The sequence below is a fragment of the Pelobates fuscus genome, chromosome 2, assembly GCF_036172605.1.
Source record: "Pelobates fuscus isolate aPelFus1 chromosome 2, aPelFus1.pri, whole genome shotgun sequence".
NCBI lineage: Eukaryota > Metazoa > Chordata > Amphibia > Anura > Pelobatidae > Pelobates > Pelobates fuscus.
In genome coordinates, this window is record NC_086318.1 from 448061180 (window position 1) to 448079873 (window position 18694).

General features: G+C 47.2%; 1 protein-coding gene across 1 annotated transcript in view; it reads left to right on the forward strand.

Annotated features, from left to right (window-relative positions):
* The window catches only part of LOC134587636 (solute carrier family 22 member 7-like), a 113914-nt gene that overhangs the window by 84878 nt on the left and 10342 nt on the right, over window positions 1–18694 (forward strand). The window contains exons 6-8 of the mRNA XM_063444168.1: window positions 13594–13703; window positions 15073–15287; window positions 18415–18523. Of these exons, the coding sequence (XP_063300238.1) occupies window positions 13594–13703; window positions 15073–15287; window positions 18415–18523 (434 nt within the window). The remainder of the gene's footprint in view (window positions 1–13593; window positions 13704–15072; window positions 15288–18414; window positions 18524–18694) is intronic.

The following is an 18694-nucleotide window of genomic DNA, read 5'->3' on the forward strand; positions in this document are numbered from 1 at the left end:
CTGCTGCCACCTCCTCTAGTCCTCCTACTCCATCCTCTTCCATAACCTCCTCGGCTGAGTCCTCTTCTGCTGCTGCGTCTTGCTCCACATCAACGGCACCCCCCCAGCTCCCCAGGTACTATTCCACATCCCGGATACGGCAGTGTCACGCCGTCTTGGGGTTGACTTGCCTGAAAGCAGAGAGTCACACCAGACCAGCACTCCTGTCTGCCCTGAATGCACAGGTGGATCAGTGGCTGACTCCGCACCAACTGGAGATCGGCAACGTGGTTTGTGACAACAGAAGAAATTTGTTGGCGGCATTGAATTTTGGCAAGTTGACACATGTGCCGTGTAATCTGATCGTACAACGCTTTGTGGATAAGTACCCAGGCTTACAGGACGTCCTGAAGCAGGCCAGGAAGGTGTGTGGCCATTTCAGGCATTCCTACACGGCCATGGCTTTGAGGAGGAGGAGGAGGAGGAGGAAGACCAACCACAACAGGCATCTCAGGGTGCTCATTGTCACCTATCTGGTGCCCGTGGTGTTGTACGTGGCTGGGGGGAAGAACATACCTTCAGGGAGATCAATGAGGACAAGGAACGGGACATGAGTAGATCGGCATCCAACCATGTGCAAATGGGGTCTTTCATGCTGTCGTGCCTGTTGAGGGACCCTCGTATAAAAAGGCTGAAGGAGAACGACCTGTACTGGGTGTCCACGCTACTAGACCCCCGGTATAAGCAGAAAGTGCCTGAAATGTTACCGAATTACCGTATGTCGGAAAGGATGCAGCAGTTCCAAAATAAATTAAACAGTATGCTTTACACAGCGTATAAGGGTGATGTCACAGCACAACGGGAATCTAACAGGGGAAGAGGTGAAAGTTATCCTCCTCCTCCCACGACCACGCCGGCAAGGAAAGGACGCTTTACAGACGTGTTGTTGATGGAGGACATGCGGAGCTTTTTAAGTCCTACGCATCGCTACAGCCCTTCGGGGTCCATCCTCAGAGAACGACTCGACCGACAGGTAGCAGACTACCTCGCCTTAACTGCAGATATCGACACTCTGAGGAGCGATGAACCCCTTCACTACTGGGTGTGCAGGCTTGACCTGTGGCCTGAGCTATCCCAATTTGCAATAGAAATTCTGGCCTGCCCCACTTCAAGTGTCCTGTCAGAAAGGACCTTCAGTGCAGCAGGAGGTATTGTCACTGAGAAGAGAAGTCGCCTAGGTCAAAAAAGTCTAGATTACCTCACCTTTATTAAGATGAATGAGGTATGGATCCCAAAAGGACTGACAGTGGGCGATACATTCAACTAAAAAAGGCCTGATGAAGGGGACGTAACAGGGATTAAACTGATAAGAATAGTGTAACGGACCGTTTCAGCAGACAAGTGGTTAAAATCGTTTAGGCGATAATCCCCTTTCTGAGACACAGACAGGCACAGCTACTGTAGAATCACAAATTGGATATAAGTGAATGCACCAAACTCCCGAACTGCATACAAGGGAATAAGGTAGCACTCCAAACTCCCGAACTGGAACCTCACGAATAGCTGCTAGCAGACGAACAGGAAAAGCTCCCAAGCGGCTTACACTCCTGGCAGTCAGTCCCTATCAGCATACAGTGAATCCCCCCAAAGACGAGACAAGGCTCCGTGTTGAGGATCAAGCAGTGGTCTGTTTATTCAGGGCTACCTGCCCCTGTATTTATGCAGGTCTCCCACCTGGTGGACACTCCCATAGGGGACCAGATGGAAGACTGTAACGGACAGACAAGTACCAATTACAGACATACAGAAGTAAAACATCCCCACAATGCATCCTGGCTTCCTCCTCTCTGCCCTGGAGAAGTAATTCAATTATCTCCCAGGACAAAGGCAAAACTCCATTACACACGTGGGGACACAAAGACAGACTATCACTTTAAAATACATAAAGTTACTTTTTATACATTAAACATAGACATGTAATATATCCCCAGATAGCTCAAGTCTGAGTGCACATTATTAGGTGAATGGCAATCAGACCACACGAATACAATTTAATTGCCATGGAGCCAGAGTCTTTAATTACACGAATTGACTCCATGGCATAGCTATCTGGGTTAACATTCACATAAAATAAACTACCGAATTTACATGCATTCGGTTAAATATATACGAATTAGAACCAGGGGCTGGAGGTTCAGCAGTGCCTGCACGTAACAGTGTCGGGTTTGGTGCATGAAAGCCGGACAGAAAAGCGCTGGCTGCCCGGGGAGCTCCAGAACACCGCCACCTAGCGGCCACCCAGTAACAAGCAATTAAGCTGCGGTTAACCGCAGCTTCAGGGAGGTAAATGGAAGGCACACTCCAGCTTCTGGGTGGCCAATTAACAGCGCCGGCCGGCTTCCCACGGCTCTGGGGAGGCTGAAAAACGGCTGTTTGTTCGGTAGATAGAATCTACCGAACGGCTGTGCAGAAAGGGAGAAATAAATCCTTCTGCACAGTAAAATTAACCCTTTAGCTGCCGGTCCATAATCCAAAGGCAGCAGGCGGGCAACCAGGCTCCTCCAATGCGAGATTGGTCTTGTCACATCTCTCCCCTTTTCCAAACAGACTAACAGGGTACCTGACCTCCTGCCGGTCAGTGCCCTTATTAGTCCAGCAGCCCACCCACAAAGCAGAAAAAACAGTACAGCCCACCCACAATAAATGGTTACTACACCTGGGTAGAGGAGAAACTTGTCCATGTCCAGGTTCCTCACCACGGCTTTGTGGGGGACTGGTAGGCTGCCTTGGTGGGTTGCTGAGTGGGCAGAGACCAGCGGTACTCTGTCCTGGTGCCAGTACTACCACCGGAGTAGTCTGGTTGGAGCCTGGTTGATGGAGACTGACTGTCTCCCCTTTAGGTGCACGGCTCTGCTGCCGGAGGGGGCGACCGACTGTCTCCCCTTTGGCTAAACAGCCCTGTCGTGGGGGGGTAGGACCGACCGTCCCTACCCCCTGTGTGGTAAGTGCAGAGACCACGGTCCCATCTGCACAGCTGTGGGGCTTACAGTCTCCCCCTGGTACATTAAGCTGTCGCTAGGGAGAGGGGGTAACAAGCTCCTCTCCCGATAGAACACTCTGCCGCTGGGGAATGGAGACTGGGCTCTCTATTCCCTGCACATTACTAATCTGCACTGGGGAGAGGTGGTAACAAGCTCCTCTCCCATACATACTTCCAGTCTTTGCGGAGGGAGACCGACTGTCTCTCCTCCCAATACAGACTTCTGCTGCTGGGGAAAGGAGACTGGGCTCTCTATTCCCTGCTGGATACTCTGCCGCTGGGGACTGGAGACTGGGCTCCCAATTCCCAACAAATAACACTGCCGCTGGAGAATGGAGACTGGGCTCCCAATTCCCGGCACATCACACTCCCGCTGGGGAATGGAGACTGGGCTCCCAATTCCCGGCACATCACACTGCTGCTGGGGAATGGAGACTGGGCTCCCAATTCCCGAAAAATCACGCTGCCGCTGGGGAGGGAGGACACTGCTCTCCTCTCCCTGGACTTCACACTGCCTTCCCGGCATATCACTCTGCTGCTTGGGGCAGGAACAACTACCTCTGCCCCCTGTAACACAGCCTGCCGCTGGGGAGGGAGGATGCTGCTCTCCTCTCCCTGCACTTCACACTGCCTTCCCGGCATATCACTCTGCTGCTGGGGGGCAGGAACAACTACCTCTGCCCCCTGTAACTCAGCCTGCCGCTGGGGAGGGAGGACGCTACTCTCCTCTCCCTGCACTTCATACTGCCGCTGGGGAATGGAGACTGTGCTCCCAATTCCCGGCATATCAAACTGCCGCTGGGGAATGGAGACTATGCTCCCAATTCCCTGCAGGACCGGTGGAGAGATCTCGGTCCCATCTCCACCGGCCACCTGGGGTTCTTCCCAGTACATCTCCTCAATATCTGCCCAGCTGAATGGGTCTGGATCTGGGTCTCCGCTTCCCTGCTGAGCCTTCTCACTGGAGTGGAACAGATTTTGGTAGCCCTATTCCAGCTCCATCTCTTGGGTCACTGGGTGGACCAGGTCTTGCTCTATCTCCTGAGTGTCGTCCCAGTCATACCTGCTCTCCCTCCACTCAAAGAGATCACTGAACCGGGCTTGTGTAGGGCTCCCAAACTCAGGCTCTGAAAACGACTGCCATAACAAGCCAGGACCATCAAACTCCTCTCCCTCTGGCTTGTCATGCTCGGCTGTCCAGGGCAGGTATTGTGCCCCATACCACCAGAGCGCCTGGTAGGCATCTTCTAGCCACATCTCCTGCCATACTAGGTGTTCCAATTTCCTCACCCATTCCTCCAGGGGCTGCTCTCCCAGGAAGGGCATCCGCAGGGCTACTCGCTTCTGCAATCGCTGCTCTTCCTTGGGGAATTTCCCGTCCCACTGGTATTCCACAATACCCAGTGCCTGGTACCAGATGCCTTTACGGACTGCATCTCGGTCATCCATGGCACCCTCCTCATGCTCCACTGCTGGTTCCATGCTGGTGCTGTCAGGGTCGCTGTACTCATACATGCGTTGCCCTCAAATTGTGAAATCCAGAGAAATGGTGTCTCCTGTAGCTGTCCTTCTGGCTGTAGGAACGATCCCGCCGCTTGCCACCAATTGTAACGGACCGTTTCAGCATAAAAGGGGAAAAATCCGTTTAGGCGATAATCCCCTTTTCACAAAAAGGCACAGCTACTGTAAAAGCACCAAAACTCACGAATTGGATATAGGTGAACGCACCAAACTCCCGAACTGCATACAAGGGAATAAGGTAGCACTCCAAACTCCCGAACTGGAACCTCACGAATAGCTGCTAGCAGACGAACAGGAAAAGCTCCCAAGCGGCTTACACTCCTGGCAGTCAGTCCCTATCAGCATACAGTGAATCCCCCCAAGAACGAGACAAGGCTCCGTGTTGAGGGTCTGTTTATTGAGGGCCATCTGCCCCTGTATTTATGCAGGTCTCCCACCTGGTGGACACTCCCCTAGGGGACCAGATGGAAGACTGTAACAATGGACAGACAAGTACCAATTACAGACATACAGCAGTAAAACATCCCCACAATGCATCCTGGCTTCCTCCTCTCTGCCCTGGAGAAGTAATTCAATTATCTCCCAGGACAAAGGAAAAACTCCATTACACACGTGGGGACACAAAGACAGACTATCACTTTAAAATACATAAAGACACATTTTATACATAAAACACAGACATGTAACATATCCCCAGATAGCTCAGGTCTGAGTGCACATTATTAGGTGAATGGCACTCAGACCACACGAATACAATTTAATTGCCATGGAGCCAGAGTCTTTAATTACCCGAATTGGCTCCATGGCATAGCTATCTGGGTTAACATTCACATAAAATAAACTACCGAATTTACATGCATTCGGTTAAATATATACAAATTAGAACCAGAGGCTGGAGGTTCAGCGGTGCCTGCACGTAAAAGTGTCCGGGTTTGGTGCATGAAAGCCGGGCAGAAAAGCGCTGGCTGCCCGGGGAGCTCCAGAACACCGCCATCTAGTGGCCACTAAGTGTAACCGCGGCCACCCAGTAACAATCAATTAAGCTGCGGTTAACCGCAGCTTCAGGGAGGTAAATGGAAGGCACACTCCAGCTTCTGGGTGGCCCATTAACAGCGCTGGCCGGCTTCCCACGGCTCTGGGGAGGCTGAAAAGAAGCTGATTGTTCGGTAGATAGAATCTACCGAATGGCTGTGCAGAAAGGGAGAAATAAATCCTTCTGCACAGTAAAATTAACCCTTTAGCTGCCGGTCCATAATCCAAAGGCAGCAGGCGGGCAACCAGGCTCCTCCAATGCAATGTGGCGAGATTGGTCTCGTCACAAATAGTACTTGTTACGGTTGCCTCCAGGCTGGCTGGAAGTTGGACCGTAGAAAGGATGCTCCTAGCGCTCACCAAAGGATCATCAGCACCGTAGACACCATAACTACTGCGTAGCCACCATAAGTACTGCAGACTCTATGAACCACCGCTGCTGGGCTGATATCTCACCGTCTGCTCTGCGCCCTGGACCTACGACCCAGCCTGGTTTTTATTACGGTTGTGCACATACAGAACACACCCAGGGGGAGGCATAAAATAACCAATCAAATAACAGTACAACCCACACATCCACTCCCCTCAGATAAGCAGTTAACATAATTATTACAGACAGTAAAAATACAGTTTTCACACATACACTGTAACTTTAAAACCATACATTCAATCTCCATAATTACATATTTAGACTCAGCATACATCAAACATAAACACTTCCAAAAATCACACAAATCCCTCCAGTGGATCAAAAGTTAGCTGGAGGTCCCTTTATGACCGACCGCAAGCACAATTTCCTGCCCAAAACAGTTCCATAGATTTGGGCTGTGCGGTCGGTCAATTTCATGCAGAAAAACGACTAAGTCCCATCTTCGAACGGGACTTAGTCTCTGGAGCTGCAAGTTCAGTATGGAAGGGTCAGCGGTGTTCGTGTATTTGCGCATCCGATTTTAGTTCCACAGAATCTTAAGCATACACAGCTGACCGCGTTCGAATGAACAAAGATGGCCGCCGCCACATGTTCGGCTGTCGAATGGCGGCCACCCAGCGGTCGGCAATTAACCTGCAGTAACCTCACAGCCTGGGAGGTAAATTGCCTGCACACTTTAACTTCTGGGTGGTCCGCCTGTGTGGTACTTGGTTCAAGCCCTATTTACTGAACCAAGTGGGAGAAAGCCAGGGGCAAGTTATTTTACAGGTCTGGGGACATAGTCTTAAAGGGACATTGTTCAGCAAAGTCACAATATGTCCCCAGACGGTTCTTAAAGGGCCATACACACCCAATAAAAGTCCATAAGTTTTCAGGGGCACAATCTTCCAGGGGCCATAGTCATGAGGAAGGAGGCTGGCAAACAGGCTTCTCCACAATCCAGGGAAGCAGGGCAATTTTCCATTTAAAGGGCCAGTTACAAATAGCAATTTGTAACAGTACTACTTAACACACCACTCCTATCTGGTGGCACATTAGATTGCACGCGCAGTGCCCCAAATTTGAAGTAGGAGGACCGACCAAGCATCTTTTTCCATCTCCCGGTTCCTAAAATCGATGCCATATACACGTCCCCTGGTAGGGGACGTAACAGGGATTAAACTGATAAGAATAGTACTACTTAACACACCACTCCTATCTGGTGGCACATTAGATTACACGCGCAGTGCCCCAAATTTGAAGTAGGAGGACCGACCAAGCATCTTTTTCCATCTCCCGGTTCCTAAAATCGATGCCATATACACGTCCCCTGATACGGGACGTAACAGGGATTAAACTGATAGGAATAGTACTACTTAACACACCTTATAATAACACAGAGAGAGGCAACGCAGAGAGGAGAAGAGGAGAAGAGGAGTCAGAGGAGGAAGGTGGCTTTGAGGAGGTGGAAGACCAAACACAGCAGGCGTCCCAGGGGGCTTTGGTGTTGTACGTGGCTGGGTGGAGGAAGAGACCTTCAATGACATCAGTGAGGACAAGGAACGGGACATGGCTAGCTTGGTATCCAACCTTGTGCAAATGGGGAGTTTGCGGTTGTGCAAATGGACTGTTTGCGGTTGTTTGCGGTGCGTTAAACGGGGAGTTTGGTCTGTCACTCTGAAGCGGGCGTAACCCTTACACTACCTGATCGATACAACATCATACCTGATGTTTTAAAGCACGTTATTCCAAACAATTTAGGAATGTTAGGTGATTTATGCCCTTTATGGATTAAAACCAGACTCTGCATCAACTATGTAATTTTCCATGGGAGTTTTGCCATGGATCCCCCTCCGGCGTGCCACAGTCCAAGTGTTAGTCCCCTTGAAACAACTTTCCCATCACTATTGTGGCCTGAAAGAGTCCCTGTGGGTTTTAAAATTTGCCTGCTTATTGAAGTCTATGGCGGTTCGCCCGTTTGCGAACATTTGCGGAAATTCGCGTTCGCCGTTCACGAACGGAAAATTTTATGTTCGCAACATCTCTAGTGCCACACTGGCTTTTATGCAAGTCCCCATGCAAGGGGACCTCCCACGTGGACCTTGTGGGGCACAGGGACACAAATTATACAGCCAATAATAATACAGGGTAAAACTGTGACACTCCCAGTGTAAACATCCCCTCCTCTCTGCCTGGAGATAATTGGGTCAGATAAGTAATAACTCAATGATCTCTGTGACGAAACCAATCTCGCCACATTGTATTGGAGGAGCCTGGTTGCCCGCCTGCTGCCTCTGGACTATGGACCGGCAGCTAAAGGGTTAATTTTACTGTGCAGAAGGATTTATTTCTCCCTTTCTGCACAGCAGTTCGGTAGATTTCATCTATCGAACAAACAGCCGTTCACCAACCTCCCCAGAGCCGTGGGAAGCCGGCCGGCGTTGTTAATTGGCCACCCAGAAGCTGGAGTGTGCTGCCAATTTACCTCCCTGAAGCTGCGGTTAATTGCCTGTTAACTGTGTGGCCGCTGTTACACTTAGCGGCCGCTAGGTGGCGCTGTTCTGGAGCTCCCCGGGCAGCCAGCACTTTTCTGCCCGGCTTTCATGCACCAAAATCGGACACTTTTACGTGCAGGCACCGCTGAACCTCCAGCCCCTGGTTCTCATTCGTATGGATTTGGTGAATGCAGGGAAATTCGGTAGTTTGTTTTATGTGAACTGTAGTAACCCAGATAGCAATGCCATGGAGCCTGTTCGTATAATTAAAGACTTTGGCTCCATGGCAATTAAAATGTATTTGTGTGATCTGGGTGCCATTCACCTAATAATGTGCACCCAGACCTGAGCTATCTGGGGATATGTTACATGTCTGTGTTTTATGTATAAAATGTGTCTGTATGTATTTTAAAGTGATAGTCTGTTTCTGTGTCACCATGTGCATAATGGAGTCTGGCCTTTGTCCTGGGAGATAATTTAATTACTTCATTAATTATCTCCAGGGCAGGGAGGAGGAAACCAAGATGCATGGTGGGAAAGTATTGTGGCTGTGTGTACGAAAATGATACATGTCTGTCTGCTGTTTCAGTCTTCTATCTGGTCCCCTAGGGGAGTGTCCACCAGGTGGGAGACCTGCATAAATACAGGGGCAGGTAGCCCTCAATAAACAGACCACTGCTTGACCCTCAACACGGAGCCTTGTCTCGTTCTTGGGGGAATTCACTGTATGCTGATAGGGACTGACTGCCAGGAGTGTAAGCCGCTTGGGAGCTTTTCCTGTTCGTCTGCTAGCAGCTATTCGTGAGGTTCCAGTTCGGGAGTTTGGAGTGCTACCTTATTCCCTTGTATTCAGTTCGGGAGTTTGGTGCATTCACCTATATCCAATTCGTGAGTTTTGGTGCTTTTACAGTAGCTGTGCCTTTTTGTGAAAAGGGGATTATCGCCTAAACGGATTTTTCCCCTTTTATGCTGAAACGGTCCGTTACAATCTCCAAGCAGAAAATGTACAATTTCCCCAAAATGTGAAATGTACCCTAAAACATAAAATATTCTCACAAAAGTCATATCCCCTGATAGCCCTGATCTGGGTGACCAAAAATCACGTTTTTTTTTTTTTAATTCTATGGAAGTCTTAGGTGACCGGCCACACACGAGGCTCCTGCCCAAAACAGTTCCATAAGTTTTAGTGGTTTGGCCGGTCTATTTTGTGAAGTCTGAAAAAACAAATAAATTCATGCACTGCTTCCCCTGGCTCATAGTAGCGATTTCTCCCCTCGTTCGTGGGAACAAAACTACTGACCAGCGTCCTCCTAGCTGTTCAGGAAAAGGAAGCAGGCGTTCGTACAGTTTGGACCGGTGTTTGGGAAGTCGAGTGTCTGATTTTAGTTCCAGACACTCGACGACCAAGTCCCGCTGCCTCCTTTCGTGTGAACAAGATGGCCGCCGTTTTCTCATGCACGTGGCACCAAACAGCCACACAGGGAGAGTGCTTAAACGACTGTTCTCTTTCTATTTAATAATCAGGGGAGTGGTCGGTGTTCGGTAGTTACATCTACCGAATGGAACAAAGTAAAATAAACAAAATAACTTGGTGATTTCTTCACAGGGGGTCTTTATCCCATGAGCCTGGGAAAAAGACCAAGCCTGGGAAAAAGGGTCCGTCTCTTTGTCTCCCAGACACAGAGAGCCCAGCCGTGGGAAAAGAGCTGGTCTCTTTGTCCCAGCGGGCACTGCAAAGCCCGCCAAACTCGCCAGTGCTCCAGAAGTGACCACACCTATCTCAGGGACCCTTGCTGCGGTACCTTCCTCGACCAGACTCTGTGTGAATCCCGGCAAGGGAAACGTCTCTTTTCGGGGCGCGAATCCTCCCCCTGCATGGCGTTCATCTGTACTAAATGGCGGTCACCCAGGGGAGCATTCATGAATTACTTTCATTGCGATTTCACAGTTGTGTTGCAAGTGCGAACGTTCTGATAAATTGGTGTGAACGTTCTAAGGGGGCACTGGGGAGGTCCTTGTTCTGGGAAACGAACGAGATGGGAAACAAACCACGAACGCTCCCCCTGGCTGGCGTTTGTCTACACGAATGGCGGCCAGCTGGCGGAGTGCTCATCAATTGTTTCCCTTGCGGTTTGACACTATGTTGCGAGGTGTGAAAGTTCTAAGTCAACATTCTAAATGGGGTGTCGGGGTGGTCCCCGTTCGGGGATCGGGCTGAAGACACGAAAAGATGGGAAAACACACATAATATCAGACAGGCAATTCACGGACCAGCAGCAGTCCCGCCATAGTTTGTTATTCTGGGTGTGTTTTGTTGTGGGAGCCTGCGAATAGTTCTGGGTTTTCTGTGCATATGTTGTTCTGGGTTCCATTGTACGTTGTTCTGGGTTCCTTTGTGTAGTGGAACGGATCCGCACCATAGCAGAAGTCCCTGCACTGGGTACCTCCGCCAAGGACCGCTTCCTAGCTGGAACAATGGACAAACCGCAGCACTTCTGCCCACAGTAGCCGTGGCTTGACTGGGGCCCTGGAATTAGCTCTAGTCCCTACAAGGACTTTCCCCATTGAATCCTCTGCAAGCTGGAACAGGAGTAAATCTTCTTTCCCTCCAATAACAGGACAACACAGTTTTGGAGTGTAAGCTTGAATAGATTTTAATGGTGCCACACTGGCCTTTTAACAATCCCAATGCAAGGGGTATGCCCAAATGGACCTTGTTGGGGATAGGGACACAAACCTACAAACCAATAATAACACATTTACAATGTAAGGCACTCCCACACATGACACACAATCCCTCCCCTCTGCCTGGGAGATAATTGGATCAGTAACTGTACTAATTCTAATCCAATTATCTCCAAGCACAGAAAAAAATCATACATTTCTAAAAAGTCACAAAAGTACCCCAAAACACATGATATCCCCACAAATGTTACATCCCCTGATAGCCCTGATCTGGGTGACCAACATTTCCAAAAATCACCAGATCAGTTCAGGGGTTCTGGAATTTTGACCGGCCGTGCACATGGTCCTATGCCCAAAACAGTTCCATGAAATCAGTGCTAACGGTCGTTTAAGTTTGGTAGTCTTTTACAGGTTTCCCTGCAGGGCCCATATTCTGTGGGCAGGAGGCTGGCAAGCAGGCTCCTCCAGGAGCTGGTGGCAAACTCACTTGGAGAGGGGAGTTTGTCATACGCACCAACAACTTTTATTCCCTTCCGTACACCCCCTGTTACAGTACTGTGTTTTATCCTATATATTTTGTGTGATTACACTTTGTCCGTTCGGGAGACTTTATGCAAATGAAATCCATTCACCTCCTTAACGAGGAGCATTAGAACATTGTCACCCACCACTTAAGTGTGAAACCGCAAGGAAAACATTTAATGAGTGCTTCCCCCTGTGTGGCCACCGTTCGTATAACTGAACACGTGGTAGAGAGGATGGCGGCCATCTTGTCTCCTGAACGAGGGCAGCGGTACTCGGTCGTCGAGTGCATGGAACCCTTTGCGGCTAGGCACTCAAACGGACACCGGTTTACTTTTGATGAGGTGGGAGATTCTTTGATTACTTTGCTGTGCCTGACTGTTCCATGGGAATGTATTACTTGTTCCTGACTGTGCAACCAGTGGAGGAAAGTCTGTGCTAGGACTAGGGCTCCGCTACACTTTGTGTTTGTTGTTCTGGGTTCTTGTGTGTGTGTGTGTGTGGTTCTAGGTTCATGTTTGTTGTTCTGGGTAGCTGTGAGTGTGGTTCTGGGCTCCTGTGTGTGTTGTTCTGGGTTCCTGTGCGTGTGTTCTGGGTTCCTGTTCGTGTGTTCTGGATTCTATTGTGTGCGTGTGTTCTGGGTTCTATTGTGTGTGTGTTCTGGGTTCTATTGTGTGTGTGTTGTTCTGGATTCTATTGTGTGTGTTGTTCTGGGTTCCTGTGCGTGTGTTCTGGGTTCCGGTGCGTGTGTTCTGGGTTCCTATGCGTGTGTTCTGGGTTCTATTGTGTGTGTGTGTTCTGGGTTCTATTGTGTGTGTGTGTTCTGGGTTCTATTGTGTGTGTGTTGTTCTGGGTTCTATTGTGTGTGTTGTTCTGGGTTCCATTGTGTGTGTTGTTCTGGGTTCCATTGTGTGTGTTGTTCTGGGTCTTCAATCATTTAAGAAGGGCCTTAAATCCCATCTCTTCAGGAAAGCGTATGGCCTCCCAGAGTAATCTCTCCCTTACATACCTGTCCCTATGGAATAGTGCTTTGCTCTCTCCTCCAGCTCTGCTTCACTCCTACTTGATATTTCCTATCCTAATGTTTCTAATACCCCACCTCCTATAGACTGTAAGCTCATTTGAGCAGGGTCCTCTTCAACCTATTATTCCTGTCAGTTTTCTTGTAATTGTCTTATTTATTGTTACATCCCCCCCCTCTCAAAATATTGTAAAGCGCTACGGAATCTGTTGGCGCTATATAAATGGCAATAATAATAATAATAAATAATAATAATAATTGTGTGTGTTGTTCTGGTTTGCTTTGTGTGTCTGTGTGGTTCTAGGTTCCAGTGTGTGTTGTTCTCGGTTCCTGTGTTTGTTGTTCTGGGATGCTGTGTGTGGTTTTGGGTTCCTGTGTGTGTGGTTCCGGGTGTGTTCTGCTAAAATTCCCAGCTTTGTTACTCTAGTGATGTGCAGTTTGGGTGAAACCGGGTCACAGAGGAGCTGCTCCCATTCTCGTATATTATAATCAGATTCTTCATAACCTGCTAATTGCAAAGAACACAATGTGCCTCACATGTACTGTAAGTAAATATCACACTCCATCCCTGAAAACAAAGACTGTCCTGGCCACTTTCCGTCTGTGAACCAATTAACCAGGATTATTAACTCCTTCCCTTCCAGAAAAAGAAACATATACGTACACAGGTCTCTAGTAGATTAAAACAGACATCCTATATTCCCAGCTTGTAAAAATAGAAAAATGTAAATTCTCCCAGCTAGTTCAAATGAAAGTCTTACTGCATGTTAAAAGTTAATTACCTGGAACAAAACATGAGAGACTGGCGCCTGTTGATGGGTATTGAATACCCTCACAATCAGACTAAGGGGCAGAATTTGTATTTAATCTCCCTGTTATTACGTTTCAGAGGATCCAGACGCTGTTAGAACACAGACCGCCATCAGTCAGTCCATCATATATTGACCTGTTCCGTACGCCAGCTCTACGCAAGCTCTCGCTCTGTCTGGCACTGATATGGTAAGAAGACACTGGGGGCCCAATGTTGAATGAAGTCATGAAATCATGAATATTTCTGTTTATTAAAATAATCTGTCTCTCACCAAACAAAGAATGGTTGGAAAGTCTATAGAGCGGACATAGAACAGAGCTAGAAATGGTGATCAGACTGAAAATACAGAGAATATGTTCAACACCTGAGATAGCTACAAAACAATATACATAAATAAATGCCCAGGGCGGAACCTAACATCTTGCTGACTAGACTCTGATCCAATACATTCTCTGCTATCCTAACTCTGATCCAATACATGCTCTGCCATCCTAACTCTGATCCATACATCCTCTGCCATGTAAACTCTGATCCAATACACCCTCTGCCATCCTAACTCTGATCGAATACATCCTTTGCCATCCTTACTCTGATCCAATACATCCTCTGCCATCCTTACTCTGATCCAATACATCCTCTGCCATCCTAACTCTGATCCAATACATCCTCTGCCATCTAAACTCTGATCCAATACACCCTCTGTCATCTAAACTCTGATCCAATACACCCTCTGCCATCCTAACTCTGATCGAATACATCCTTTGCCATCCTTACTCTGATCCAATACATCCTCTGCCATCCTTACTCTGATCCAATACATCCTCTGCCATCCTAACTCTGACATAAGACATCCTCTGCCATCCTAACTCTGACATAATACACCCTCTGCCATCTAAACTCTGATCCAATACACCCTCTGCCATCCTAACTCTGATCCAATATATCCTCTGCCATCTAAACTCTGATATACTACACCCTCTGCCATCCTAACTCTGATATAATATATCCTCTGCCACCCTAACTCTGATGTAATACATCCTCTGCCAGTCCTGTTCTGGGGCCATTCTTCTAATACTGACTATGCTGTTTATCTATGCTGAGTGAAGTCTGAAATATGATGCCTTTCTGTGTTCATTTGCATGTCAAGCTAGGAATACTGGGATAGTTGTGAAACACGATTTTTTGCCCAGAAAGACCTTTCCAAGGTCCAACTTGAGATGTTCACGTGATGCACATACAGTAATTTGATACTAATTCAGCCCTTACACAATTTCTCCCCTGCTAGCCCGGCTCTGATGTATTGATTCACAGCCTTTCCCCTGTTCCCTGCCAATCAAGTCTTCTGCCAGGCCACCTCTAGGAAAACTCCTCTCTTGTGAGCCAGCCCTGGTGTAATCATGGACGTGATGTTACTTAATAATGCTGAGAAAGCCACGAACCATCTAAGCTCGTAATCTCAGTAGATCACATTCATTTCTCATTTTTGCATCTCATACTGTGTTGGTTTCATTGTTTTATTAGTGTGAGATTTATACATTATGTGTCTCCCTGTCCAAGGTTTGCTGTGGCCTCTTCATATTATGGCATCAGTCTAAACATCACTGGCTTTGGCCTGAGCATATACCTGACCCATTGCTTATATGGACTGATTGAGTTCCCGGCCAAACTGGGGATCTATGTCCTTATGAACTGGCTGGGCCGACGCTGGACCCAGGTCCTCGTCCTGATGGGTACCGCAGTATGCATAGGCGCCAACATGATCATTCCAATGGGTCAGTATTAATCCTTTAGCTCTGCACCTGATTATTAATCTGAAAACTCTGCATCCTGTCAGTATTAACCAAATAACTCTGTAACATATGAGTATTTATATAATAACTCTGCAATCTGTGACTTCTAACTAAATAACTCTGTAACCAATTAGTCGAATAACTTGTGACTCTTAACCGAATAACTCTGCAATCTCTGACTACTAACCAAATTACTCTGTAATCTGTGACTCCGAATGTAGCGGAATGAACGCTCATCATAGACTTTTCATTCCCTTTTTTCGGCTATTTGTAACCCCCCGTTCGTTTACCGAACCCCCATCTGTGTGGTCCATGGGTTCACATCTTTTAATTACCGACCACCTTTGGCAGTTAACCGCAAATTTCTTGTTAAAGAAAGTGTTTCCCCTGTGTGGTCGCTGTTCAAATCGCTGAACGCACGTGTGCAAATAAATGCCGGCCATTTTGTCTTCCAAACGTGGGCAGGGTACATGGTCGTCGACAACATGGAACTGATTTTCGGCAACACAACCCTGCGAACACCCAGTAAACTGATACCGCTGCCCATCCAACTTCCTGAACACTGAACACGTTATGAAAACGGTGTTCGGGAGACAAACTACCGAATAGGGGGAACATTCGTATGCGAACAGCCAGGGAGAGCTTTTGTCGATATATGTGTGAGAACCCTCGAAAGATGACCGGTCTTGCCTGATTTACCTCTGGAATTGTTTTGGGGCTTCACCTCGTTGCCGACCGGCCAAAACTTCAATCAAATGGCGTTCCCAAAACACCAAAGGGATCTGAGTGATATTTTGACAAAGTGTGTGCTCAGATCCCAGCTGTTCGGTGATGTGACTTTCGTGGGGTTCTGAAATTGTAAAGTATATGTTTTGGGGTGTAATTCATGTATATGTTCTGGACCTTAGAGTTAATGTAATTTAGTTGTGTACTTTGCAGCAATGTCCTCTCAGGTCCAGTGGAGTATGATCCTGGAATGTGATTAAGGAAACCTCTTGCATGGGGAGTTAATGTGGCTCCCATTAAACCAGCTGACTGCCAGAACCGTGTGTCGTCCAGTTACTGGGGGGATTTTGCCTTGGATAGTGTACTGTTTCCTCAGCTACAAGGTGTGACGGTCTTACCTTTGGTGGAGTCTGAAGTGCAGAGATGTGTGTTTATTTCCATTGCAAATAGGCACAGACCAAGGTGGTCAGGTAAGAATTCACCTGGTCTGTGAGTCTGTGCACGGGGGCTGTGCAGGGACAATAACCGGGAACGAGGAGGGTAAATCCAGGAGAGTAGTCAGGCGACTTTCCAAAGGTCAGGGCAGGCAGCGAACAGGCAATAGCAAAGATACAGGAGCAGGAGTCACAAACCAAGTCAGTCTATAGCAACAGGAATCAGGATAATATGAACTGACATGAAGTTCTCAGGGTGAGGCAGTGCTTAAATACCAAGCTGATTAATATCTGCTTCAGGTGGGATAGATAGAATAACTATGTGAGTGTTAACTGAATAACTCTGTAACCTGGGATTATTAACCAAATAACTCTGTAACCTGTGACCACTAAACGAATACCTCTGCAACCTCTGACTATTAGTCGAATAACTCTGTAATCTATGACTATTAACCAAATAACTCTGTGATCTGTGACTACTAACCAAATAACTTTATGACTATTCCTAAAAACCAAAGGAAAAAAAAAGTTACCTGCGCTCTCTCCTTAATCCCTATGTATATTTAAACAAATGGAGGTCATTTAGTTACTATATACTTATTAACCCTTAACAGGGAACACATGGGATGGGCGGCAGCATTGTAACAAAGCTGTGTGATACAAAAAGTAAATACAAATATAAAAAGATAAGTCCTGCACTCGCTCCCATGACTCCTGGGCGGCAGCAACAAAGAAAGTACACATCCACTTGTGACTATTAACTCATTAACTCTGTAACCTGTGAGTATTAACCGAATAACTCTGCGATCTGTGAGTATTAACCGAATAACTCTGTAACCTGTGAGTATTAACCGAATAACTCTGTAACCTGTGAGTATTAACCGAATAACTCTGTAACCTGTGAGTATTAACCGAATAACTCTGTAACCTGTGAGTATTAACCGAATAACTCTGCAACCTGTGAGTATTAACCGAATAACTCTGCAACCTGTGAGTATTAACCGAATAACTCTGTAACCTGTGAGTATTAACCGAATAACTCTGCAACCTGTGTGTATTAACCGAATAACTCTGCGATCTGTGAGTATTAACCAAATAACTCTGTAATCTATGAATTCTGTTTGGGTTTTTTTAACTCGGCATCCTGTGAGTATTAATCTCAAAATTCTACAGTCTGTGAGCATTAATCCTTTAACTCTACATCCTCTAAACATTTTCCCTGTAATTTTTCAGCCAGTCTTAAACCCCTAGCTCCGATAAAGAAAATATTGTGTACTCTGGTACCAGTACTCTGTGATTAAACTGGAGGATTATGCTTTCTGGGTCTCCAATAACTCTGAGTCTCTAGTAGTCATTCTATGAGCCTTCAGTCATTATATAGATCTCCAGTCATTTGATGGGTCTTCAGTATCTTTATGAGTCTCTCTCTAGTCATTCTTTGGATCTCCAGTCATTCTATGGATCTCCAGTCATTCAATGGGCCTCCAGTAACTCTATAAGTCTCCAGTCATTCCTTAGACCTTCTGCATCTCTATGAGTCTCCAGTCGTTCTATAGGCCTCCAGTCATTCGATGGCTCTTCAACATCTCTATAAGTCTTCAGCCACTCTATGGACCTTCAGTCATTCTATGGACCTTCAGTCATTCTATGGATCTCCAGTCATTCGATGGACCTCCAGTAACTCTATGAGTTGCCAGTCATTCTATGGATCTCCAGTCATTCAATGGACCTCCAGTAACTCTATGACTCTCCAGTCATTCTATGGACCTTCAGTCATTCTATGGATCTCCAGTCATTTGATGGACTTTCAGTCAGTCCTAGAATCTCCAGTCAATTTATGGGCCTCCAGTAATGCAACGCATCTCCAGTTATTCTAGGAGTTGAAAGTCTAACCCTGTGGTTTATATTATTACATGGTTTATGTTTTCATGCTTTCTTTGTTTTTCTAGCATTTGGTTCTTTGAGATCAGCTGTGGCTATATTTGGAAAAGGATTCTCTGAAGCATCTTTTACCTCCATCATCTTGTACACAGCAGAGATTTATCCCACCATAATCAGGTACAGCATGCGGGTGTACCTGACAGTGGTAGTGGCTGTATTGGGTGTCCGACTAGTGAGGGCGGTGATGAGACGGGATGTGCAAGTAGTGAGGATGGTAATGGGACGGAGTGTGCGAGTAGTGAGTATGGTGATGGTATGGTATGTGCGAGTAGTAAGGGCAGTGATGGG